The following is a 25,835-nucleotide window of genomic DNA, read 5'->3' as shown; positions in this document are numbered from 1 at the left end:
TTAAATTTGAGATTATTTGAAGGCAGTCGCCGATAGTTGTTGTGTTACGGTAAAAAGGTACACAATAAAACTGACCAATCAGCAGTGGCCTGTCCAGCAGTGTGTCTGAATGAGGAAATTTACTGTAAATCAGGAGACACACCGCCTGAGATTAAAAATAGACGCTTACACCACATTAGGGACATATCTGACAGTATACACAGGAGGACACGGGGGGACAGAGTCACTCTGCCCACCGACGTTAAATTGAGGTTTCCGGTAAGTTTATTCGTTTCTGGCTCGGCTAACTAACTACCACGCCTATTCAAACTCTGAGTCATAGTCGTAACAAGGAACTACATCAGGTACCAGCTTGCCTCAACTCAAATTATAGTATGTAATAGTTATCTGTTTGCAGCCAAACTGAGCTACTGTCTTCATATTACAGCTCAAATGTTTTCCCCTAAAGTGTAAGCAGTGGACTGAAATCCATAAAATACAGTTGCCCTACTTAAAATAATGTCATTTTAAGATAGTTCCATATTCATGCATAATTTTATCCATGTTACCTTTGCATTATGCTGTTATTAGGGGTATAATAATAAGAGGAAACCACTTGTGTTTTTGTATATGCGCTTCAAATCTCTGTATTATTTATACATGTATTTTGCTTAGCTATGTGGTCTCATCTGTTTGTTTTTGTTTTGTATGCTTTGATATTTGCCCTTATCAGATGCCTTGTGAATCCAGGGCATGGAGACTGAAATAAAGAAAAAACTGATCACCGAAAAGTGATAAAAGCTCAAAAGTAAATTTGACTGGCAAGCTCATGATAATGGGTCTTTGGCAGTATGATTCAGCAGGTTTCCATAGTCCAGTGTGTGTATGTGTGTGTGTGTGTGTGTGTGTTTAAGGTTATCCAAAATCGCACAGTGTAATAATATCAAATTGCAATACTTGCAGAATCGCAAGCAATGCAAAAATTTTATCCATGTTACTTTTGCATTATGCTGTTGTTTGTACTGAGTGACAGTTCATCCATTCTTGTGGGAGGCTGGCTCTTTGTAAACTTTGTCCTGTTTTTATTGATGCCTTTGTCATAAAACTGACCTGCATGTGAACGACACACCTCACCTACAGCAGTATGGTGCCTGCTCACACAGTTGCAGGAATGCTGCTGAACAGCTTATCTCATTAGTTGGTACTGTCAAGGGTGGTGTAATTGTGTTTTGTGTTTATTTGAGATTAGAGGAGCAGCTCACCTTTGTTAGTGGGCTTTCATGCTGACAGATGTCTTTCTGAACAGGCATGAAGGCGCTGAGTTTGCTGCATGTGGACGTAGCAGCTGGACAGCAGCAGGCCACAACAGGGAGAAGCCTCTCGTCCAACTATGTTCCTCCAAGTCTGGAGAATAAGCTCCTGGCCCAGGCCTCGCTGTTGATGCCCCGGCTCGGCTCTCATCTGTCATCGCTGGAGCTGCAGCCCTCCTCCTGCCCCTCTCTCCAACCTTCGAGCCTGTCCTCCACCACATCCACCTTTCCTTTCTCCACCTCTTCCTCTTCCTGCTCTCCGTCACTCACCTCTCCCCTCCTTAGCACCGAGAACAGGCTCCTGAGTAGACATGCACCCGTCCTCTTTCCATCCTCCTCCTCTTCCTCCTCTGCTGCCCCTGCTTTTGCCCCCCACAGCTCTTTTCTCTCCACGACCCTGGCCAACAGCGCTCTGCTTTGCCACTCCTCTCATCTCCCTTCCTCATCCCTATTTCCTGGTCTGAGAGATGAGCAGAAAAAGGATGATGGACGAGATGAAGGAGAAGAGGAAACATCTGAGGCGATGCAGTCCTGCGGTGAAGAAACAAGCGTGGTATTTGATTATTACTTTGACCGTTTTTGTCTTCCTTTTCACAATTTGGATTGAACAAACTCATTTTTAAATGGAAACACACATTTATTGTGAATGTCTGACACACCAAGTTGCATGGCTACCGTTTTCTGCTCCATTTTTTTTTGCTCTAACAGCATTCTGAGGAGGACGGCATGGTGGCTGAGCAGGCACAGGAGGAGGCTGACCTGACTATCAAACTACCTGTCCTGGAAACAGAATTGAGCGACCAGGAGCGTGACCAAACTGTGCCAGTCAGGCAGGATGAGTTTGCTGAAGTAGAGCCAGGAAAAGATGACATTGAAGAGGAACTGAAGGATAAAAAGGTAGTAAAGAGTGTTTGCTACAATGGATATCCTGAGAGGTAGAAAGAGCCTCTTTTTCTTAGAATTGTATGTGATGTCATGTTGTCCTTGCAGCCATTATCAGCTTTTATTGTGTCGCTTTTTAAGCTGTGAGTGTCTCTGTGCCAGTGCTGCTAAGACATATTCCTGTGCTTTTATTATACTTGGTGGAAAAAGGTGATTCTGACTGACAAATTCTTCACTTGGTCACCATCCTGCAGTATCTGCTGCTGAACGCGGTGTGCTGCTCCCTGGTCAATAAGAGCACCGCTCCAGGCCAGAAGGACTGGGACTCCGAGGACAGTGTCTGGACCAGGATCACCAGCCTGGCCGAGGACATCTGTGCCAGTGACCCGCAGTTTCTCCTCAAGGTGTGTGTCGTGCATCTGTTTGTCACAGGGCGTTTTATATGTGAAAAAGTAAATCCAGGATGTGTCCAGTGAGGGTTTATTTATTGGTTTTTGTTTTCTGTGGACACCAGGAATGTAAAAGTAATGCCGTGCTGACCATGAATCGCTACTTGTCCTTATTTTAGACATTTTTATTTTTTTCAAGGTGGGAAAAATGCTGTTCAGAATGCAGCCTTTATTTCTGGGACTCTGGTGTAGCATCATGGGAATCAAACCTATCATTAATTAAAAATTGAAAAGAAAAAAGATTCATGCTGCACATCCACAGGTATAGATATTGAATGATTGATTGATTGATTGATAATACTTTATTGATAGCTGGAGGTGAATTTTTTTTGTGCATCAGCACCATTTGTAACAGCACATAGCAAAATATGAATTATCAGACAAGAAAAATGCATACATTTACATAACATTAGAATCACTGAGGATGATGCTGGGATTGGGTTCCTCCTTTTAACTTTCGGATCGACTGGTGCACAAAAGAGTGTTTCAGTCTAACCCTGTTGAAACGAGGAACCCTGTATCTGTCAACATGAGCTGTGCTGTAAACAAACTGAGCCCGGAGAAGTCAACTGATTTTGATGTAACACAACTAGAGCTGTCTGCAGCCAAAATTCACAAGATCAAATCCCCAAACCTACAGATTTGGATGCAGATTATACAGAAAATGTATTGGCTATCGTGATGGGGAGATGTGGTATAGTGATATTATGGAATACAGATGTAGAGATGAGTATAAAAACAACCAGATTCAACATTTTTTCATGTGTAAGTCCAATTGGTAATGTAGGTATAAATGAAATGAACAGCTCCATCTGAATTATTAACATGTTTTTTTTTTGTTTGTTTGTTTTTGTTAAAGAAGTGGATAAAGGAGTTCGCACTGCAAGTCCATGGCCAGTCATACACAGAGTACTTGTTTAAAATGTAAGGTGTACTTGTCATTTCCTTTACTGTTCAGGTGGCTGTGTATACCAGACAGGAGCTGAACATCCGCATCACAGCTAACTTCCTGTTGGCTCTGGCTGCCCATCAGTCTCCTACCAAGCCCCATGTCCGCAGATACTTCTGTGCAGCCGTGCAGCTGCCCTCTGATTGGCTGGAAGTGGCCAGAATCTATAGCACGGTAAGTCTTAGCCGCAGTGTGTGGTTGGATGTTGATGTCCAGCCTGAGGAGTGTCATTGTATTCAGCATTGTGTGCGAAGGCTTGAAATACAAAATGGAGGAATGGGACAGGCTCTGTGGCATCACATGTTGTCTTGGATACAGAAATGCATCCTGTCAAAAGCCCAGATGAACTTGGTTGTCTGTTTTCATCCGGATGAAAACAAAATATGGGTGCAAAATATGTTTGTTTGGAGGTGCAGACAGCTTTATACACAGCAACACTCCACTAGTAAGATAGATAGTTCCTCCAGTGTGCTGCAGACCTGCAGTGAGTATGCAAACCTGCAAATTCGGCAGATTTGCATGCTCACTGAAGGTCCTCATGGAAGGATCCAGAAGTTCACATGGGAGCTGGTAAAATACTTCCTGATTTTTGCAGTGAGGCTCAGTCTGTTCACGCATGCTCACATAGCTCCATTAATACATTTATGCACCTGGTTCTTTGTCTTGGTGCCACTAATGTTCTCCCCCTTCCTCCCCCTTCTTCGGTGTGTGTGTATGTGTGTGTGTGTGTTTCATATGCATGAGTATGCATGCCCCATGCGAGTGTGGCTGTTTTCCTCCCAGGCTCCCCCAGTCTTGTCTTCCCGTGTTGTCCTCCTTGTCATCTTCACCCCCCTCTGCCATGGCTGCTCTGTGGCTGGTCTTCGTCCTGTGTCTTCATCCTATTGTCTACCACTGTGTTTTCTTGCATTTGCTTTGTGACTGTAATGTTTGTAATTTGCTCACTGGGTCGATGCCAATTGTACACCTGCCTCCAGGAATGCGGTCTCCTCTCTCTGTGCTGCTTCTCAAGATTTCTTCCATTTTTTTCCCCAATCTAGCTGAGTTTTTTCTGGGAGTTTTTTTTTTTTGCCTGCTGTGAGGATTAAGTCAGTGGTATCGTCCTGTTTGTTGTAAAGCCCTTTGAGTCTGTAAACAGTGATACTGGGCTCTAAATAAACTTGTACTCGAACATGCGACCGGATGTTAAGATTGAACAAATCGCCCCCAGTTGATTTGTTTTTTTTGTGACCACTGATATTTCAGGCAGCCCTGCTTTTGTACGTGACACTCCTCCGCATACCACAACACCACTGTGCAACTGTCCCTGTCCTGAAACTGTTGAAGTGCATGTTTGGTGGTTGACTAACCTTTTGCAAGAGGAAGCCAGCTCATATCAGCCTGTCTCTCTCAGTTTTGTCCAGACTAAACACCGTGTTTCTCTGTGTTCTCAGTGCTTCAGTCGCTGCCTGCCAGCCTGCCTAAAGAAAGCCATGGCTGACAAGTTCAAGCAGTTCAGCGAGTACCAGCTGGCCAAATACAACACACGCAAACATCGCTGTAAACACAACCGCAACAGGCCCAAAGGCAAGGTACCGAGCAGCTTGGTCACTTTATTTTTACTGGCAGTGATAAGTGAGTTTCTTTCTTTTGAATTGTTTTGTCTATCATGAAAAAATAGCAGAAACCCACATACTATTAGATGCCTGGAATCAAAATGGATTGAAGTATTGTGTGGTTCTTGTTTTGTTGCAATAAACAGTGCAGAGACTTCTCGGTGTGGATGCACTTATTGATGTGTGTCTCCTGTCTTTTCTCCATCACTTCATGTATTACCCTCCATTATTTTCCCCCCAGAAACCAACAGATAAACAGCTGAAAGAGTGGGCAGACATGGTCAGATCAGATGCAACTATACTGAAGAAGTTTGTGAGTCCACTGTCTTAGATTATTATGTAGTCCTGGTTTGAATGTTATATAATAAATACATTTTGTATGAATAAGAAATGCAGTTTTAAATGGTCTTTGTTTGGATTTTTTGCACGTTGTTTAACTGTTCCTTGTATATTGATAGGATTGTTTACCCGTGTAGTCAAGTCATATTTATTTACAGTATAGAGCACATTGAAAAAATGACAGCTGTTAACTATAGTGCAGTACAAAACAGAGCATAAAATAAATAATAAAAGCAAGGAAGATTAAACAGAAGAAGCCAAGCAAACTTTATGTGGAATTAAAAGCAAGAGGGGGAAAGGTGGGATCTGAGTTGTGTATGTTGATTCAGCAGTGGGGCGAGTGCAGGCTGCAGTGCTAAAAGTGGTGGCGAGGGCTTTGGCTTGCTTGGCCTAAAAGTACTAAATCAGCAGTAAGATTAAAGCATTAATTCTGAGCATCAAGATAACACTCCCATGTGTTTTAGAGAAACATTTGGCTCAATTTTTCTCCAAGTTTTGTGCACTTTTATGTGAATTCCACCTTTTTTGTTGCAGTGCTGATGATGGTGTTTTATTGCTTTTGTGGTGGCACACCGCTGAAAGAAAAAATGCAGGGGAATTCAATGATTTGTTATGTTTTGTGTGTGTTTGTGTGTTAATTTGTTTATGTGTGTGTGTGTGTGTTTGCAGTTGCGTGTGGAAGGCAGTCCGGCAGTGGTGGATAAAAAGCAGAGTGAGTTTAGCATGAAGAAGATGATCAAAAAGCTTCACATTAAAGAACCAGCCGAGCATGTTATGGCCATACTGGGAAGAAAGTAAGACACACACACTCTCACACACTCACACACACACACACACACACACACACACACACACACATACTCTCACACTCAGATGACACCCAGAAAAGCTTTTTTTTCTCTCTGTATCACTTTTCTAAATCACTTCACTCAAGCAGAAATGCCAGTCAATACATTTTCTGAATATTACAAACATATCCATTGCACATCCTGTATAGTAAAATCTTTACTGTGTCATTTTCTGATCTTAGATACACAAATTTCTGGGACATTTTAATGTGCATGATGGTATGTTTATCTGTTCTTGGAAGGGAACAAACATCTCTCTGTTGTATGGCATTATTATTTGTACTTACTTGGAGTAGTTTCTTGAAAGAAAACTAAGACTCTCACTCACCGTCAGCATTTTATTCTTTAATAAGACAGAGGGAAAGTAGTGAGGGAGACACAGGAGGGAAAGCTCTGGTGGGTGGCATGCATGTCTTTTCACTGGTGGGTGAGTTTGCCTCGGTACTCTCTTTGGGCGTGTCCTACTTTCAGTTTTTTAAAGGAACTGATCTGTGTGTGTGTGTGTGTGTGTGTGTCCCAGGTATCCTGCTGACGTGAAGGCGTTCACCCACAGCGGGCTGAGCGGTGTGTGGGACAGAGAGAGAGCTGGGCGCCGCATGAAGCTGAAACAGCCCGAGACGTGGGAGCATCTGCTCAGTCAGCAGGGCAACAAGGCCGCCACCTGGGAGAAGCTCATAGGTGTGTTCAGCACATACAGACACCGGGTTGTCTGTCCGCTCTTCCGTCCGTCTGTGCATCTGTTCCATTGTCCCATCTTGAACTCAATATCTCAGGAATACCTCGGGGGTTTCTTCAAATTCTGCAGAAATGTCTGCTTGGACTCAAGGATGAACTAATTAGATTTTGGTGGTCAGAGGTCAAAGATCAAGGTCACTGTGGCCTCACAAAACAGTTTTTTGGCTGTAATTCAACAATTCATATGCTAATTATGACAGGTTCACACAAATGTCGAATAGGATAAATTAATGAAGAGATGTAAAATGATGAGGTGAATGGCCAACTTCACTGTGATGAAGTGGTCTTCAAAAAAACACTTTTCTGGCAGTTAATCAAGCCATAACTCAGCGTTACTCACTTCCTCTCCCTGGATGACAACCAGGACAGGGAGCCTCCTGTTCTTGTTCCTCTGGTCGTCACCACAAGCTCACCGGTTTTGCTGATACTTAGTTTCAGGTGATGATCGTTGCAGCATTTGACGAAGCTCTCCATCAGTCCTCTGTACTCCTCTGTAAAAAATAGTCTCTTAGTGAAGACAGCTCGTTTCTCACTGGAAATTATTCACTGAAATCATGCATGTCAATATAGACTACTACATAGAATACACTTGTCTCTAATGTGTAATACATGTGGAAAACCTCAGCGTAACACACACAGTGACAAAAATGTTTATGCCGTGCAGATGACAGGTCTCTTCCCTTCATGGCCATGCTGAGGAACCTGAGGAACATGATAACTCAGGGCATCAGCGAGAACCACCACAAGAAGATCCTCAGCAGGCTCATGAGTAAGGTGAGATTTAATCCACCAGTGTTTTATGGCTGCACCATCACACCAAATATAAAATATCTTCATGCCTCATGCATCATCTTATGAGCATTTCTCTGTAAATCAAATACAAATAAAGTGAAATTCTCCAAAAAGTGTAGAGCTGCTGTTAAAGAGTTTGAGATAGCCTCTTCCTTTAATGTTCAACTTGTGAATTTTACTTGTGTGCCATTATCCATTATTATTATATTTTTTTTAGAGTAGGAGTCACATTGTGGGAATAGTGGTTTCTTCATTTTGGAGTGAAACTTGTAACTCATCTGTCTGACCGTCTGGTTTTGATCCGGTTGCAGAAAGCAGTGATTCAGAGCCGGCAGTTTCCCTTCAGATTCCTCGCCGCCTACAAAGTCATGATGGAGCTTCACAGAATTGGTGAGCTACATACACACACACACACACACACACACACACACACACACACACACATTGTCATTCATACATGAGTAGGGTTCGACAATATGGATTTTTGAGGAGAGATAGTGATATTTTCACACTGATGTTATACAGCTGGTATTCAGCATTTTCAGTTATTTAATCATTTTCATGGTGAAATCATTCTCATGACATTTGAATTGATCAGATTTTCCTCCAGGTGGAAAGATACCTGAAACAGCAATTTGACTATAACATGACACTAAAACCCACCAGTGAAACCAGTTCAGCCCCCCCACATTTTAACAGCATTGGAAGTCTTCGGCATTCTTTTAGGTTTAAAATGAAGAATTATATTACAAACAACCACTGAAGATTAAACTGGTTGAACACTCACGTATTCATTCACAAACAAAAACTCATTTCAGCAAACCCTTCCTCTTCCTCCAGCCATGTCATCCCAGAAGGCGCTCCCCCCCTCTAAGGAGATTTTGAAGGGCATCCTGAAGAAGATTCCCCAGAGCAGACGCTACAAGCGACTGGACTGGGAGACGGCCCAGAGGAAGAGGATGAGGGTGGCGCTGGGCGTGCCCTTCGTCTATCGGATGTACACTCTGAAGAGGGCTCAGCTCCAAAAAGCCAAGTTTGTACCGTATAAACTAGAGAATATTCACTTTGGACCAAAAATCTCAACAAAATTAAAAAACAAAAATTAAAAAACAAAAACAAAACAAACAAACAAACAAACAAAAAAAAAAACAAAGCAGCAGACCACTTTAAATCACATTTTCAGGTCCAGTTTCATATTCAAGCCTTTTATTAGTTTCTGTTTTTGGTCTCTTATTTCATTTGTTGCTGTGTCTTGTGGCTGCCCTGATTTGGAAGCTCTTTTGTTTTGTATAAGTGATGCACAGTACAAATTGAGTGATGATGATGTCTGTAATTGTTATTTTTTGGGCTGCAAATGGCACCTGTTGACTACTTAATGCAGTTAGTAATTTAGTCTATAAATTACTCTTCAAATTGCTTCCCATGTCTGGAAAAAACAGCAAGGTTTTAATTATATAAGATTTTATTTTATAAGTTGTCTTTTTTAAATGGCTAAAACGATTAATCGGTTATTTGATCCATTTTCTGCCCACTGGCTACTCGACTAATTGTTTTAGATATTATATTGATTTTCAGTGTAGAAGAGCAATATCACTAATAATGTTGGCTGTTTAGTAGGAAACAGGGTGTCATATGAACTGAATTCTTATGTAAAAGAAGTAGGAGCAACAGACAGTAAGTGCTAAACTGTACAGTTACACTTTATTCAGCCGAAGGGGAATTTTCTTTAGTCATACAAAAAAGGACAGACATCTATATGGAAAAAAAGAGTAATGAAGAATGTTCTTCTGAATAACAGCTGTGTGTGTGTGTGTGTGTGTGTGTGTGTGTGTGTGTGTGTGTGTGTGTGTGTTCCAGTCAGAGGCAGTTCACCGTTGCTCTGTTGGACCGTTACCGTAAAGCTCTGGAGGCGGCGGTGCAGATCTCCTGCCGGTACAACGTGCCTCCCCTCCCTGGACGAACCGTCGTCTTCCTCTCCACTAACCTGAGGGCCGACAATGCCTGGGGCCAGAAACACGACTTCTGCTGCCCGCCCGACCCGGAGGACGAGAAGAAGGAGGGAGAAGAAGAAGAAGAGGAAGAAGAAGAAGGAGGCGAGGAAGGGAAGAGAAAGACAAAGAAAAAAGGAGACAAGGATGACAGTCTCACTCCGTCTGTAAGGACCCAGTGGCAGGAATCACAACTGTGTTCTTAAGAAATTACATAAGAAGAAATTTTTAGGAAGTTCCTACAAACATGCTGACACTCAGTTGTTCAATACAGTCTCATGTTTCCAGATTTCTTTATTTTTCCTTTTTACAAACTTCTCAAAATCTAGTCTGAATGGATTTTCTTAATAAAGTTCAGGCTGACCATCAATGAGGCTGGAAGACTGAATTTGAATTTTCACGAATGAAAAATTTTCATTTTTCATTCGATGATAATGCTGTCTATCAGTCAGTGCGAGACTTGGTTTTGATATATTTAACAACAAAACCATTGTGTTGCATCATTAAACCCATCCAACATTATAACGCTTTAATTGTTAATATTAATGTTAGATGTAGGAAAATCTAAGACTTTGACCAAGACTCCTCAGATTTTCATTGTTGAAAATTTAAGCTATGCGAAGGGTTATCTTAAAGTGTCATTTCAAGAATACCATTTATTATTTTTTTTAGGATTAAGTTATGAAAATATATAAGAATTGTTTGTGAGAACAGCATTTTTTTCCTATTTCTCCTTAAGATTAAAATTAAGGGAAAAAATGGCATTTGAGAAGATTTGTTTTCTTATGAGAAGGTTTCTTGAAACCAGCTCAGGTTTTTGTCTGAGTAGTTATGAAACCATGGAAAAAATGAGACATGAATTGTATGGATTCAGACAGGGTAAGATATTTCTCAGCTAACTCTACCGTTGATAAGATTTCCCCCTTTTTTTATAATCTGGTGTAATTCCTTTCAGATGACGGAGGTGGCGGTTTTGCTGTCATTGATGATTGGCTACAGCGCTGAGGACTTCAAGCTGTGTTTAGCTGATTGGAATCACAGTGAAGAGGCCAAGCTGAAGTCAGATGTCCTTTTGGAAAATGTCAGAAGTATAATCAAGCAGATACAGGTACATTTTTTTATTTGTTTGTTAAACTCTTGTGTGACAATTTATTTGCAGTTACTTAACATCTTTTGACAGCTCCTACTAATGGTCACTTCAGGTCATTTACACTTTGATGAAAGACAGAGGCAAAGTGCTTCTGAATCAAAGTGATGGCCTTTGACAAACATCTTACCCTCAGAGATTAAATATTCAAACAAGAAACAAGATGTCCTCGGTAGTATCTCCCACCACTGCTATGCAGATGACACCCAGCTATATGTCACCATTCAAACCAACAACCCCAGCAGCCTTGATGATCTGTTGGCCTGCTGCAGGGATGTTAAACTTTTTAAAATTAAATGTCAGTAAGTCTGAAGTCTGCTAGAAATCTTGGGAGTTATTTTTGATTCAGGCCTTTGTTGTGACACTCAAATGAAAAACATTGTCCAGTCATGCTTCTTTCTTTTTTCTCTCTGTTAATCACTTTGTAAATGTTAAGAAAAGCTATATAAATACATTTTATTATTATTAATATTTTTGTTTAAAGATGAGGAGGATCGGCAGAGGTGAACTGGCTCATTTAATTTAGAAGTTAATTTACATCAAAGATGAACAGTATGTTTTCATGCAAGTTGCTTTCACTGGTTAATAATTTTCTTTCACAGGAACGTCAATCGAGCTACGGGTCGGGGGAGCAGAGGAGCTCCTTCATCTCCCAAGTGCTCACAAAGAAAAACAAGGTGCATTGATTTCTCCATCTGTACATCCTTTTATTTTTTATATGATCATTTTCTTTACTTTTTTATATGACAAACTTCCTGTATGTCATCGTTAAAAGGTATTATATGTACATATTTTGGTGGGGGAGGGTCACAGGATAAAGCCGGATTAAAAAAATCAAAGATAGAAGTGTATTTTTTGCTTGTCAAATAATAAACATTTATTAGCTTCAGTATTTTTTTTTTAAATAACAAATTTAGATATAGAGGGAATCCCACATAGTGACAGGCACTTTTAAAAAAATCAGCATGGGAAAATTATGATAGTGGTCAGGAACAAACAGAAAGTATATCTACATGCTATTCCCAAGCTTTGTTTTGTGCTCATGTTATTTTTTGGATTCTCAGTTTGTTACTGGTATGGATTAATCTTTTATGCTTGTATTCATTGTCGGCTCAATCTCCTGCCTTGTATAACTTATTAGAAATGATTGATCAGTGAATGTTTATGGCTGAAATGGCGCTGTTTTGATTTCTGATAAGTTGAAAGTGTCTGATAGTCCCTCTAGTTTTTTCTTTGAGGTCATGTGCCAAAAAATGTGTGAACTGCTGTTTTGGAAGATTTCTTTTTTTGTGTGTGTGCTACTCAGGTGGACAACATCATTGTATTGACTGATAATTGGATTCATCCCGAAATCCAATGGGCCATCAACAACTACAGGAAGAATGTGAATGATAAGGCGCTTCTGGTGGAAATCTTCCTCTCAGAGCGGTAACAAGCTCTTTAGTCACACATACAGAATGCAGGTGCTATACATTAAAGTGACCTGAAACCAATGAATCTGTTAGTTGATTGATACAGAGAACCATACTTCTAATAATCAATTAATAGCTTTATTTGTGAGGTAAAATATCAAACATTTGACGGTTACAGCTTCATAAATGCTAAAGTTTGCTTTTTTCTGTTTGATATTGATATAAAATGACAGCTTTGGAAGTTTTCCAAAGAGAAAATCCAATTCCCACCCACTTTTTTCACCTCTGCATTGATTATTCAAGCGAGTCAGTCGATGTTTTGGTTTCAAGAATCTTTCTCAAGACATCCTGCTGGTAGTAGCTGCTATCGATGTGCAGTCGATCCAATTTATCATTTCCTCAGAGATAGGTAAATAATAACAATGATGCTAAAATCCCTGAATTCCCTTTTCGTCCCTGAAGCGTCCCAAGGGAGACGTTTGTTCGTCCCAACACATTTTTTTTTTCGCCCTGGGACGGCAGGACGCTCTTAGTCTCAAGCTCTGAGGCAAACCCGTGTCACGCTGCCATGCTGTGAGCCGAGAGTCGAAGGCTTAGACCACTTAACCATCAGGATGGCAGGGAAAAAATAACAGTGACTGCTGTTTACCTTCAGAAGTGGAAGAGGAACTTATCAGCCACAAACAAAATTTACCTATTGGATGTTTCCTTCCTTGTTGTGAACACACACATGTTGAGTTTGTTTATTCTTCTGTTTATTTGTGATAGCCCTGCAGAGTCCGCCAAAGACAGGAACCATGTGACGCTGTCGGGCTTCAGTGAGCAAATGCTCAGGTAAAATATTCAGTTGTTCATACTCTGCCAAACACATCGATCTAAATGACAGAAAGATCCAAAACACTGAGCTCAGACCTCAGGAAAGTCCATGAGAATAAACTCCCTTTGTTTTGCCGTGATGCTAAAACTTTGTGGATAAATGGCAGTGTTTTTTTTGCTCACCATTGTTTTTCTGCGTGTTCAGGTTTGTGGCAGAGCGGGGATCATCCAGACTGCTGGACCATGTGGAGCATTTAGACAAACTGCACAACATCCCCCCACCTCAGGGAGCCAACAAGCCCCAGACCACCACCACCATCACCCCGATACCAGCCAGCCCCAGTTTAAGGTAACCTTTTCTCCACGGTAAACAGTGTGCTCGTCTCATTAAGATAAGAGTATGCCACAAGGCACTTGGAAAGCACAATCTCTACCAACGCTGAACAGCCAACTTATTATTATACCCAAAGCCATCACTCCACTCACTTAACTTTTAAGAGAAGATGATTTCTTGACCCTGCAAACTTGGGATTTGGAATCAAGTCTCTTAAAAAGTCAACAATTGCTCCTAAACCAAAGACCTTCCAGCCATCAATTTAATGGAAATCCGTCGATACATTTTTGAGATATCCTGCTGAGAGAAAAACAAACTAACAGGGCAAAAACATGAACTTCTTAGCAGAGTTAATAAAATCAATGTAACGTACGAGTGCAATTTGAACTTGTTGACTCTCTGTTGACTTATAACTCGCACTCTCCACAGCTTTTATGATATTTCTCGATCCTTCCCTCCCTCAGGTGGCGAGGCGTACGTGTCTTTATCTCCTCCACCTTCAGAGACATGCACGCAGAGCGCGATGTCTTGGTGCGCGCCGTCTTCCCGGAGCTGCGGCGCCGCGCTGCACCACACTGCCTCTACCTGCAGGAGGTGGAACTGCGCTGGGGTGTGACAGAGGAGGAGTCGGGTCGGGCCACCGAGCTGTGTCTGTCTGAGGTGTGTCGCAGCCATATGCTGGTCGGCATCCTGGGTGAGAGATATGGCCTGGTGCCGCCCCGACCGGCCCTGCCCGACCTGCCACAGTACAGCTGGGTGAGACTTGGCATTATGACAGTAAATTAACAAGAATAAATCAGGACTGTGTGATTACTGTTTTCAGGGATAATTAAGTAAGTAAATTCTGTTTCAGTATAATTGGCTGCTGCATACAGTAAGAATGAAGAGTCAGTTGTGCACTGCATACAATAGTGGAGCTGCTTTTTATGCAGTCCTTAAATTTAGTATTAATGCTTCTTTATTATGTCCAGGAGCTCTTTTTATTGAAATGTAGAATAAACAAGAATCCAGCCTTTTAGTGAAATGAAGCAGAATTTATGTGCAAGGTAAATTCATCACAAGTTCTTATGAGTTAATAACAGGACCTAAATAATTAAATGTAACAAAAGAGAAACTAAATGGCACTGAGCCATGATCTTCACCAGTCCTTTGCAGTTGTCAACATAGGCCACGTCCATTTTTTGCATTTTCACCAAAAGTTAGTTTCTTGCATGCCCCATTAGTTTCACATTACATTACACAATTTTAAACATTTTAGTTCTGTGGCCATCAGGGCTGCAATTCCACCACGGGAGCAAATTGGAAAACGTGTCAGGGTGATTATGTCTAAACTGGACATGAGCACTCCAGTGCCTCCATATCATTTGGTTGGGCCAATAATGGAGGATTTGTCACTTCTTATGTCTGCTGTTCACAGAGTTTCATGTTGTGAATGAATCCATTCAGAGGTTATGTCTTATTAGTAAGAGCCTACACCCACTGTTAAGCCCCCTTTGGCCAATTGATATGAAAGGTTTATCAGTTCTCTCCTGTCCCATGAATAACCTTTCTGCAAAGTTTTGTGCAAATCAATTCATGTTTTTTTTTTTTTTTTTTTTTTTTTTTTTTTTAACTAAGCAAGAACTTATGCTGAGAGGTAAAAATTAGTGCTCCAAAAAGGATGAACTATGTCTGATAATTTTTGGGTGTAAAGCAATGCCTCTTTTTAAATGTGATAACAGAAGCTTAGCTTCATTGTTTCTGTGCAGCTGGATTCGGCTCCGGACGGCCTGTCCATCACGGAGATGGAGATGCGTCAGTTCCAGGCTCTGTTCCCAGACTCGGCTCACCAACGAATGTTCTGCTACTTCAGGGATCCAAACCTCATCAAGTACGCCATACCCATATTCACACTGTCACAATTTCTAGACAATTATCCACTTTTTAATGCCTACTTTGAAAAAATGAATAAATATCTTGTGTACGGCTAGTCCCTAAGCTGTTTTTTACTGTCTCAGGTCAGTTCCTGTGGCGTGGAGATCAGATTTTGCCCCTGAGTCAAAGGAGGCGGAAGCTAAAATGGCTGATCTAAAGAAGAGGATACGGGTCAGTGATGTGAAAGTCACTGAGAAGTGAGTACTCTGTCATCTTCGCCACATGCTTTTTGCAGAGAAGCATTGGAATTAAAGCAGTCGGCACAACATTTTCAAATTTACCCCATTCAAACATCCTATCATCCAGGGTGTTGCAAACAAGCTAAATTATTTCATTAACAGGTGGATCCAGGAGAGCGAACGGCACATTATCTTGGTGTGATAAAATGGCACTGATTAAGAGTTAATTAACCATCCAGTAACTCTCACAAAATGACACGACACGACAAATGTGAGATAGCCACTATTTGGGGGGAAAAAAGTCATCTCAGGCCTCTTGGTTACAAAAAAAAATGTTTATGACTCTTCTGACATGCCACAAAGGTCCTTGGCTATATTTGAATCGTGGATGTTGTGGTTATATTATGTGTCTTAGCCAACTGATCCACCAGGATACCTTAAAAATAATCCTATTTTAGACTGAGGTCATCTAAATTACCAGAATATTAACTGGTGAATTTTAAGGAGCAGCATTTTTCCAAAGCCAAAATGTCTTTGTGTCTATTCCAGTTACCCGTGTGAGTGGGGGGGTGTTATGGAGGGGAAGCCCTATCTGAAAGGCCTGGAGGACTTTGCCAAGACAGTGCTGGAAGACCTCTGGACGGCTGTGAAGAAGATCTTTGTTGAAGTTAGTTTCTTTGATGACTCCATTATTTTTAAACCTAACCACCAAACTTCACATCAATCAAACTGATCTTTGCGAATGTCAGAGTCCCAAACTACTAGTGAAATTTAAATTCATATGGACTCTTATGTCTTGGCCAAAAGTTATTTAAGAAGATTTTAACTAATACCGGGCCTTTACTGGCCTATTCACTCAGACTATACAGTTTTCCTGGGCAGATTTTGGTATCTCATTTACTCAGTTTGTTCTCCGATCAGCAGGATGGCGATGACGCAGAGGCCGCGTCGGACGTGAGCGAGCAGGAGGTCCACCAGGGGGCGCAGCAGAGGCAGTTCTACGGCAGGGCCAAGCTGCTGGCTGCGGCTGTGGAGAAAGTCCAGGACGTCCAGGGAAAAGGAGGCCTGATGCTGGTGGAGGGAGCTCCCGGAGAGGGCAAAACTGTCTTCATGGTAAAAATACTGCTCTCACTCATGCTGTGGACCGGATGTACGGGATGTATTCAGGGCAGTAGAGTGTAACTTTGCAATAATTAAAAGACCATTAGCACCGATTTTAAATGTTAGGCCTGTTCACTACAATTTACCATGCAGCAAACCAATTTGGAAATCATGCAACATAATTCCTGATTTTAAAACTACTATTTTGACAAATTTAGTCAGGCTCTCATGCCAACCACAACACTGAACCTGCTCTAATAAAGGTTTTAAATGATAAATATTTTCGTACTGATTTAGGCAAGACATCAATTTTCGCGCTTTTAGATCTTAGTGCCTTTGAAACCGTTGATTATGATGATATTAGGTCAAACATGCACAATCACTGGTGTGGTCCTTTCAATTACAGTTACAGGTCAACAGGTGAGTCATATCTGTATACCAGCTGGTATCAAAGCAAAATAACTGACATGAATTTATTGATGACATTTCTTTGTCACTAAAACACATGCATAGACCATTTGCCGTATCACTTTCCAGCTCATTTTCCTTTTTTCCTTTGCAGGCTGCTTTAGCAAACGCCCTCAGGATGGGCGATAAGTCCAAGAGAAAACTGGGCTGTGATGTCATCTCCTACTCTACGGCGGCTAGCCAGTCTGCACGGTCCGTGGAGAACCTCCTGCGATGCCTCGTCCACTGGCTGAGGAGAAGGAAGGACACTGAGGAGGAGCCTCCTCTTCCCTTATCTTACAAGTAATGCAATCTGCTCCTTCAGTGTCTTAAGAGATTTCTTCCAACTGGTCAAGGCTTATGTCATTTTTCATGTCTTTTTTTTATTTTTCAGAGATTTACTGGCAGAATTTCACACCAAGTTGAGTGACATCAAAAAGGACCAACCGCTGGTCCTGCTGGTTGACGGGGCGGAGCTTGTCCGAGATGGCAGGGGTCAGCTCAACTCTGATTGGATACCACAGCAGCTTCCACAGGTCAGTCATTTTCATAAACAGAGCAGAAAATCAACTTAAAACATGAGATTGTACCTTGACAATTTTTTTTCCAATCCACACCACTCCCCTTGTTTATCATTATGAACGATGCACTAAGCTGATTTCACCATGTTATTGTGTCCAGTTGCATATGCAGGCAGTCATGGATCTGTAACTGCATGCAGCTGAGGTGATGTTGAATCTGTTGATTGTGAGGACATGTGGTGAAGCCCGTCTTCCCTTCCTCTTGTCAGGGTGTGTGTTTGGCAGTAAGTGTCAAGTCCAGTTCGGCTCTCTTGCAAACCCTTTCCAAGAAGCGAGGGGCCGTGCTGTTCGCCCTGGGCCAGCTCTCTGTGCCGGACCGGAAGGAGATTGTGCAGAAGCAGCTGGACGCCTTTGGGAAGAAACTCAGTGACTCTGCATTCAACAACCAGGTTCCTCAGCATTTTTCTAACCTACACAGGCAACTTTGATTGTCAATAAACAGTCTTTTCATGTGTGGTTGGATTATATGGCGGTTTGGTGTTTTGAATCAACAAATCTTACTTTTCTATTTAATACCCAACACTCAAAATTGGAATAATTTGCTCCTGACTCATTACTCTAAAAAAATTATTTTCTTCAAGTTGTTCTGAATGTTTTAATCCAGAGGTTTTCAATGCCTGAGGTCAGCCTCCTCAGGGGGCACCACACAGTTTCAGGTTAAACTCGGAGATTGACACAGAAAAAGAAATAGTTTAGCGATAGTTATCAGGGATGTAATATTACTCCAATTCACACAGAGTCAGACTAACCAATAGATGCCTTTATAGTTGGTGGACTTGGGTGCAGTTTGGAGTTATGTCGAACAGAAGTATGAGCCTAACTTACCTCAATTGCTGAATAAATATGGGATAAAATAGCAGCTGCATGATCCCATAGACATTTATAAACAGGCTAAGGTAAGGGTTGTAACTTTTTCTAAGCATTGCCCAAGGGCAGGCTCACAGTGTCAGACTTTGAAAAGTACCGGTACTTTTTTTAAAAAAATCTATCCAATATTGTTTCTTATTAGCTGATTATTCATGTTGTTGATACATCCTGAGTGTTTTCTCTCTGTGCTCGTCCAGCTGCAGACGCTGATGATGAAGAAGGGAGCGGTGAGCCCTCTCTACCTGCACCTGGCCTGTGACGACCTGAGGAAATTTGCCTCCTTTGACAAGGTCTGTTCTATTCTATTCTATTCTATTCAATTCAATTTGATGGAGACTTTATTAAAAACTACTTAGAAAACAATAAGTGTATGCATTTATAGCATGTATGACCCCAGAGGGAATTTAATCCCTAGTCTTATCCCATGACAGTGTTGGTACTGGCTCAATCTTTTTTTTTTTTTTATCAGAGTTTTTATCATACAATCCTTTCTCAAAAACAGAGCTGCTGACGTAATCTTACTGGTTGAGTTAAAACTAAGTGGACAGAGCCAAAAAACAAACAAAAACCAAACCCTTATTCCTTTTTTGACTGAGCCGACCAAACCCTCTGACATCTTGACAAAATTTTACAATGTCATGAATGAAAGAAAATAAAAGTCCAGGCCATCTTTATTTTTTATTCATGTTTTGACCAGGGTTTTTTCTTTGCCTCTCTTTAGTTTCCCAGTAAACTGCCTTCACACACAAACAAACTGTGGTTCCGCGACTCTGCCCATGAAGGATTATCTCAACCAATGAGCTTATTTATGCAGCTGAAGAGGCTCTCTTCATGAAATGTTAATATTTCTATCAAATAAACAAAAACAAGTCGCTGATTAATCCATTACTTGACCAAAAAAAAAAAAAGCCGGGGTAACTTTGATAGTCCATGAATCATTTTAGTCACTTATGTAGTAAAAAAAATACCAAACATTTTATGGTTAAAGCTTCAAAAAGTCTAAGAAATTTAATACTTTCATATTTTTATGGCTGCTGATTAGACTAAGGTAGCAATTTTGTGATCTTATTTGAGGCCTGGTAACTTGGGCTGGGCATTTCTCACACTTTTTTGACGTTTGATAGATAAAATGAATAATCGACCAACTGACAAATTAACTGATAGATTAATCAGCCATGAAAATAATCATCAGTTGCAGTCCTATCTTGACATAATGTATATGTTGCATGAGAGGATTGATTGACAAGGTGATGTAGAGTGAAATGAAGTAGCTTTGTGTGCACACTGAGGCAAACTGTAACTTGGTGATGGTGGTGTCTGTGTCGTGTATCAGCTGAAGGAGAGCATCCAGAGCCTGCCGCAGTCTCTCACCCAGCTGGTGCAGTACAGTCTGGACAGGCTGTGCTCCCAGTACAGAGGAGTGGTGGGGCTCCGCTCGGCCCTCGCGGCGCTCACCGTCAGCGCTGCCGGTAAGACATACAAAGTCACATCAGATATCTAACCACACCTGAGTCAGAAAGGTGTTTTCATATGAGCGAAATGAGTCACATGATGCCGTCTGATAAGCGTCTCAACTCGAGGAGGACACTGAAGTGACTTTTTTTTTTTTCCTCTCCTGACTCACAGGCCTGAGGGAGAGAGACCTGTACGGCATGCTGAACATTTGCAACGAACTGTTCTCACGCAGCGAGCAGGTCACATGGGAGGAAGTGCTGCACCTGTCCAGGAAGCCAAGAGGACGCGTTCCCATGGCAACTTTCACCCATATTGTGCAGAGTTTACAGAGGTGTGTGTGTCCCCCGGAGCATTTAGGGGTTTTAATTCTTAACACCTTTGGCTGCACTTAATCTCCGACATCATGAAACTGCTGTGAAATCTCACAATATATTTACATAAAAATCCACCACATAACATATAGTAAATGTGTCTTTTTTTGTCTTTCATCTTTCTGTAGTATGCAATAAATTTAGTTTTCATTTTTTGATTGGAGGATTTCAGTTTTTTGTTTTTTTCCATTGCTCTTGAGACTTAAAGTGGTCATTGTCACCATGTGCAATAAGCTGAAATTCAGTTTAAAATTTAAAAAAGAAGACAGGCTTTTCACAATATGCAACGGTAATTATGAACTGGAAAAAGAAAGATTTCCTTGCCTTTTTCCTGAGGGTTTGTGTTTTTTATCGCAGCCCTGAATATTCTGTATATTGATGTACAACACAAACTGTTTGAATCATTGAGATATACTGATGTGTGAGTAAAAACATGGACAAAATCCTACAGAAGTAGAAATTTAAAATATATTCGGTTCTCATTTGCAGCCTGGTTGGTCCGTCCCACAGCCACGGGCCTGACGACCTGCTGGCTCTGACCCATCCGGAGGTGAGGCGGGCCTTTGAGGAGTTCCTCCTCCCGGCAGAACGGGACAGAACCAGAGCTCATCTTGTGTTGTCAGGTAAAGTGCACGCACAGTTTGCTTGTATCATCAAAAATCATAATTTAAGGTTTATTTTAGAGACCCGTTTCTCTTTCTTGTATCACCACACTTATTTTTTTGCTCCACAGCTCATCTGTGGGCACTGGCAGATCCCCAGGGAGCCGATACCTTCCTCCACTGTGAGGCCAGTTCCATCATGCACCTGCCGTCCCACCTGGTCAGTAAACGTTCATCACCACCCAGCACATAGATGTTACAGGCTTTAAACAATACAAAGCTTTCATTATCCTCACCAATGGTATGAAATGAAACGACTTTGTCCGTCAAGATCTTAAATGTATATAAAGATAAAGTTTGATCACAAAATTCAATATTTCTGAATCATAATCAGAATCAAATTTATTGTCATTATACATGTAGTACAACAAAATTAGAGGCAATGCCTTAAAGTGCACATAAACACACATTAAAAACCACATTTAGTCCATCATTGATAAGATTGCACAGTGTTAGGAGTATAAATAAATAGTAAAATAAATAGTGTATGATAAGTGGCATTTGCAGCAGAGACTTTTTAAAAAGAAGACAGGCCTCTCACAATATGTAAAAGTAATTATTAATTGCAAAAAATACATGGACAAAATCCTACAGGAGGAGTTATAGTTATAAAGATGCAAGCTTTGCACGTACACAGAGAAACACCTTTTCCTTGTTCAGGTAACGTAAAACTTCAATGGCTCAGACAAATCCTCCACAGGAACACAGTCAATGACACTTACTTTACATTCTGTAACTTTGGCTGTTTGCATTTGGCTTTGGTTAGATGGGAAGTGACCAGTTGGAGGCACTCTACTCCCTGCTCTCCAGTTACTACTTCCTGTATGCTAATGTGCGCCACGGCCTCCTTCACCACATCCTGGAGATTTACAGCCTGTATGGTGAGTTACTGGAGCATAATGGAAACGTAACGTACACTGAGGATAATCTCGAGGTATTGATCATCAGAACTACACTTGGAAAACAGAAGAAATGCCACAGACTCTCACTCCATATGTATTGCTTTCATTTGCACCAAAATAAAAGAGAAATGCTACAAATGTATTGCTCTATTTATTGCTTTTTGTAGTTGGATCCAAATAAAAGAGCAACACAATATGGAACAAGAGGATTTTTTTGGGTTTTCTGAGTTACTGGATCATATCATAATCACTGTTATGGCACTAATATCTCATTAGCTGGAGTCGTCTTTATATGCAAAATCGTATCCTTTGCATGTGTATAATTTTGTACATCTGTATGGATATGGAGCAATGTGTTGCTGAAAAGAAACTTCAGTAAACTGCCCTTGGAGGAATGATGGTTGAACCAAAAAATGCACAGGCTCTCATCCTGAGTCATTCTGTCTTTTCTGCAGACAAGAAGAGAGAATCGACACCCTCAGGTATGGTGGTTTGTGTGTGTATGACTGTTGATGTCTACCTGCTTGTGTGTGTTTTATTACCTCTCTCAAAACATACAGTGAACACAATTTCCAGCTAGACACTGGGACTTTCTCATTTCCTGTGGTTATTCTGTTCGCTGTCCTCTCAGCTCCCAGCCAGAAGGATCTGCAGGAGTGCTGGGGTTTCCTGCGGCGTCATGCCATCCTCCTGTCCTCCTGGCCAGCCCTCTTCATCCAGCAGGCCCTCAGCGAGGCTCCCCACACCTCTGCCCACACCTGGGCACAAGGCCTGAAGGGACACGGAGGCGCCCGGGTTGTTCAGTGGCTGAACAACGACACTCAAAATCTGCTACGGGGCAGGTGAGCAGGCTGTTTTCAAGATGCAGTTAATGATTCTGTGATTACGGTGCAATGTAAAGAAGTCTTTGATAAATCCAGCTGAGCATTGAAAATGTCCTTTAGCTCAACGTTATAAGACTTTTTTGTGTCTTTTCAGCTCTATAAGCCTAGTATGACATTGACGTAAAGTGTTATTGATGACGTGTGTTTCCACCCAGTGAGCTGGTGTCAACCTTCTCCTCTGAACCGACGTGTGTGGCGGCGAGCCCGGACGGAGGCCTGATGGTGGTTGGTACTGGACAGGGGACTCTTCACTTCATCCACACAAAGACTGGACAGGTACGAACACCTTTTTGTTTCAGATTCCTCCCAGGATTTCATCATTTCTTTCTCCAAAAGAAGCTTACTGTTATATTTTCCTCATTCTACGTGTTCTTGATCATGTATTTTAATTTGTAACCTCTTAAACTTGGTGGTTTATATTCATAGTTTCTGTGTAAGACCAGAGGACAATCACTTAGCTGTTGTATGCTTTACATCTTATGATTATTATACGACATTAGTTGCTGTTGGTGTCTTTTTTCCAATGCTACCAAGACAAATTCCTGTGAATTTAGTGCACTGGGTGAACAAAGTGACTCTGATAGGAAATGGACAGCCTTGTACAACAATATCATCTGTCTAAAAAAATCATCTTTCTGTGATGAGCAGGAAGTGAGGTCACTGGTGAGCAACTGTGATGGCATCTCTAACTGTCTCTTCCTGAGCGACGTCCTTCTTGCTACCACCTCTTTTGACGGACGAATAGAGACGTGGGACATCGAGAACGGCTGCAGGTGAGAGGAGGGACGGAAGGAGAGTTCACAAAAACCCTCTTCTTAACATTTCTTCTTAACATTTATTCCTAGAGATTTCTCCAGATGAGCTAAGGTGGTTTGACTTAACTGTCATGTTGACTCAACTCTGTTTCTCCTCTTTGCAGGACTGCTCTTATTGATGGTCACTCAAATATGATCACAGGAAGTGATGTCAGTGCAGACAGGAAGCACCTTGCGACAGTGTCCCTGGACTTCATGCTGAAAGTCAGTATTCAGCCGCTACACATTGTTACTTTAATGCTAATAAATTCCTCTTCTTCTTCTTCTTCTCCTTCTTCTTCTTGTTATTATATTAACATAATTTATTATTATGCACTGACTCTATCTGTGCTTTATTATATAAAATGTCTCTCTGCTGTCCAGGTGTGGTCCTCTGCTAAAAATCATGAGGTAGCAACAATGCCCAGCTCCAGCCCGATGAACTGTGTGACCTTTGACCCTGAAGGTCACCTGCTCGCTGCTGGCTGCTGGAACGGGGATGTGATGGTGTGGAACTGGCTCCAGAACAAAATGCTGACAGTGAGTTTAATCAAGGAACCAAGGAAATGGTTACTATTGTAGAGAGCAAAAGTCAGCGTCTTCTACTTTTGCTGTCTGGTAGATTTTTTTTCTGAGGAAAAATCCTCCGGCTCACAGGAAGTGAAGTATTTCCAGCACCAGCAGCAGCTGGTTTGGAATAAATAGAAGAGGAACTGGGTGGTAAACATGAGCAACAGACGACACAGCACCATAATATTTGATGAGAATTATTAGGATGAAATGCTAGCTTTTTCTAAAACGTTGACAAAATAACTTCACAGGTCAATATTAAATGAAACACAAAGTAACACTTTATTTGACCTTATGTTCATAAGACTGACATGGCGTCATCATAACCATAACATGATAGCTTTTATGAACATCAGGAATATTTGACTGTTAGGTGTCATTCAGTCAGTTTCGTCACTTTCCTTGCACAGTTGACTTTGTCTCAGTTATGTCAAATTATCATGACAAACATAAATGATAGCTTTGTAAAGGAAAGTGACATAATTGATCAAATGATACTTAATGACAACAGTCAGATATTGATTGTTGCTGCTATCATATTATGATTACAACAATGTTATGTCAGTCTTATCGAGAGGATTTCAAATAAAGTGTCACCAAACAAAGTCTTGTGTTGGTAAATCTCGTCAGTCTTCCAGGCTGATGCTATTCTACCAGAGCAGCTGTGGAGCTCGCCTGCCACTAAAACTCTGTGCTGTTTTTTCATCCAAAAGCTTAAACTCGCTTCTTATTTCAGTACAACCACTTTTCCATCCTCTGTCTCCCCCTTCTCCTCTCTCCCCCAGACCCTGACAGGTCACGAGGGGTCAGTCCGGAGTCTTTCCTTCTCTCCCTCGTCCTCCATGCTGTGCTCTGGCAGTCTGTCGGGCGAGGTGAGGGTTTGGTCAGTGCCGACCTCCACCTGCGTGGGGCGTTTCCAGGCTCACACCGGGGCCACCGAGGTCCTCACCTTCCTGGAAGAAGGGAGCATACTGCTGAGCGCCGGAGCTGATCACATGGTGAGACAACACTGTCTGCACACAATCAGAGGGGAATTGTCCATGTTTGACATATATGTTCTCTGTTTAACCAGCCACATGTAGAGAACACGAGAACCTAAAAAGTTACCTGCCAGAGAATTGACAAACCTGGCAGCCACAGCAAAAACCTGAGTGACATTTGGGTAATGGCTGTGTTTAATTTTCCCAGCCTGGTATACATGCGCAGACTTACATACATGAGTATTTTTTAGACGTGTGTGCAAGACTGAAATACATGTATCCGCACTCAGAGCCGGGCCCAAATGAGTCTACACACACGATGAAACCTGATTTGTGAAATGCAGACTTTTGTTTTCTCTGCTACAGATCCACTTCTGGTCAGGGGGACTTGGTTGTTCAGTGAATGTGCTTGGAGAGGACAAGGTAAGCTAAAGCCTGCATTTACAAAAATAATTAAAAGTACAAATAATTAAAAGTATTAAATTTGTGGTCAAATAGCACTGAATTTAAGTCCTTTGTTGTTTTTTATAATATTTTTAAATAAATATAAAGC

The 25,835-nt window shown here is 41.5% G+C and overlaps 1 protein-coding gene across 1 annotated transcript in view; it reads left to right on the top strand.

The window, feature by feature from the left end:
• The first annotated feature begins 109 nt into the window (after positions 1–109).
• The window catches only part of tep1 (telomerase-associated protein 1), a 39,576-nt gene continuing 13,850 nt past the window's right edge, over positions 110–25,835 (top strand). The window contains exons 1-40 of the mRNA XM_030074973.1: positions 110–258; positions 1,286–1,842; positions 1,998–2,186; positions 2,426–2,575; positions 3,579–3,743; positions 5,003–5,140; positions 5,406–5,477; positions 6,173–6,297; positions 6,872–7,029; positions 7,751–7,860; positions 8,190–8,268; positions 8,719–8,911; positions 9,736–10,033; positions 10,822–10,974; positions 11,616–11,690; positions 12,320–12,441; positions 13,194–13,259; positions 13,447–13,590; positions 14,040–14,331; positions 15,324–15,445; positions 15,573–15,686; positions 16,218–16,335; positions 16,593–16,781; positions 17,332–17,519; positions 17,611–17,752; positions 18,007–18,186; positions 18,862–18,954; positions 19,998–20,133; positions 20,291–20,450; positions 20,980–21,113; positions 21,224–21,312; positions 21,919–22,033; positions 22,510–22,536; positions 22,686–22,896; positions 23,094–23,214; positions 23,587–23,711; positions 23,858–23,957; positions 24,117–24,272; positions 25,088–25,300; positions 25,649–25,705. Of these exons, the coding sequence (XP_029930833.1) occupies positions 1,288–1,842; positions 1,998–2,186; positions 2,426–2,575; positions 3,579–3,743; positions 5,003–5,140; positions 5,406–5,477; positions 6,173–6,297; positions 6,872–7,029; positions 7,751–7,860; positions 8,190–8,268; positions 8,719–8,911; positions 9,736–10,033; positions 10,822–10,974; positions 11,616–11,690; positions 12,320–12,441; positions 13,194–13,259; positions 13,447–13,590; positions 14,040–14,331; positions 15,324–15,445; positions 15,573–15,686; positions 16,218–16,335; positions 16,593–16,781; positions 17,332–17,519; positions 17,611–17,752; positions 18,007–18,186; positions 18,862–18,954; positions 19,998–20,133; positions 20,291–20,450; positions 20,980–21,113; positions 21,224–21,312; positions 21,919–22,033; positions 22,510–22,536; positions 22,686–22,896; positions 23,094–23,214; positions 23,587–23,711; positions 23,858–23,957; positions 24,117–24,272; positions 25,088–25,300; positions 25,649–25,705 (5,874 nt within the window). The 5' untranslated portion in view covers positions 110–258; positions 1,286–1,287. The remainder of the gene's footprint in view (positions 259–1,285; positions 1,843–1,997; positions 2,187–2,425; positions 2,576–3,578; positions 3,744–5,002; positions 5,141–5,405; positions 5,478–6,172; positions 6,298–6,871; positions 7,030–7,750; positions 7,861–8,189; positions 8,269–8,718; positions 8,912–9,735; positions 10,034–10,821; positions 10,975–11,615; positions 11,691–12,319; positions 12,442–13,193; positions 13,260–13,446; positions 13,591–14,039; positions 14,332–15,323; positions 15,446–15,572; positions 15,687–16,217; positions 16,336–16,592; positions 16,782–17,331; positions 17,520–17,610; positions 17,753–18,006; positions 18,187–18,861; positions 18,955–19,997; positions 20,134–20,290; positions 20,451–20,979; positions 21,114–21,223; positions 21,313–21,918; positions 22,034–22,509; positions 22,537–22,685; positions 22,897–23,093; positions 23,215–23,586; positions 23,712–23,857; positions 23,958–24,116; positions 24,273–25,087; positions 25,301–25,648; positions 25,706–25,835) is intronic.

The sequence above is a fragment of the Myripristis murdjan genome, chromosome 17 (genome assembly GCF_902150065.1).
Source record: "Myripristis murdjan chromosome 17, fMyrMur1.1, whole genome shotgun sequence".
Taxonomy (NCBI): Eukaryota; Metazoa; Chordata; class Actinopteri; order Holocentriformes; family Holocentridae; genus Myripristis; species Myripristis murdjan.
Note: the sequence above shows the minus strand (reverse complement) of the source record. Positions and strands in the feature narration are given on the sequence as shown.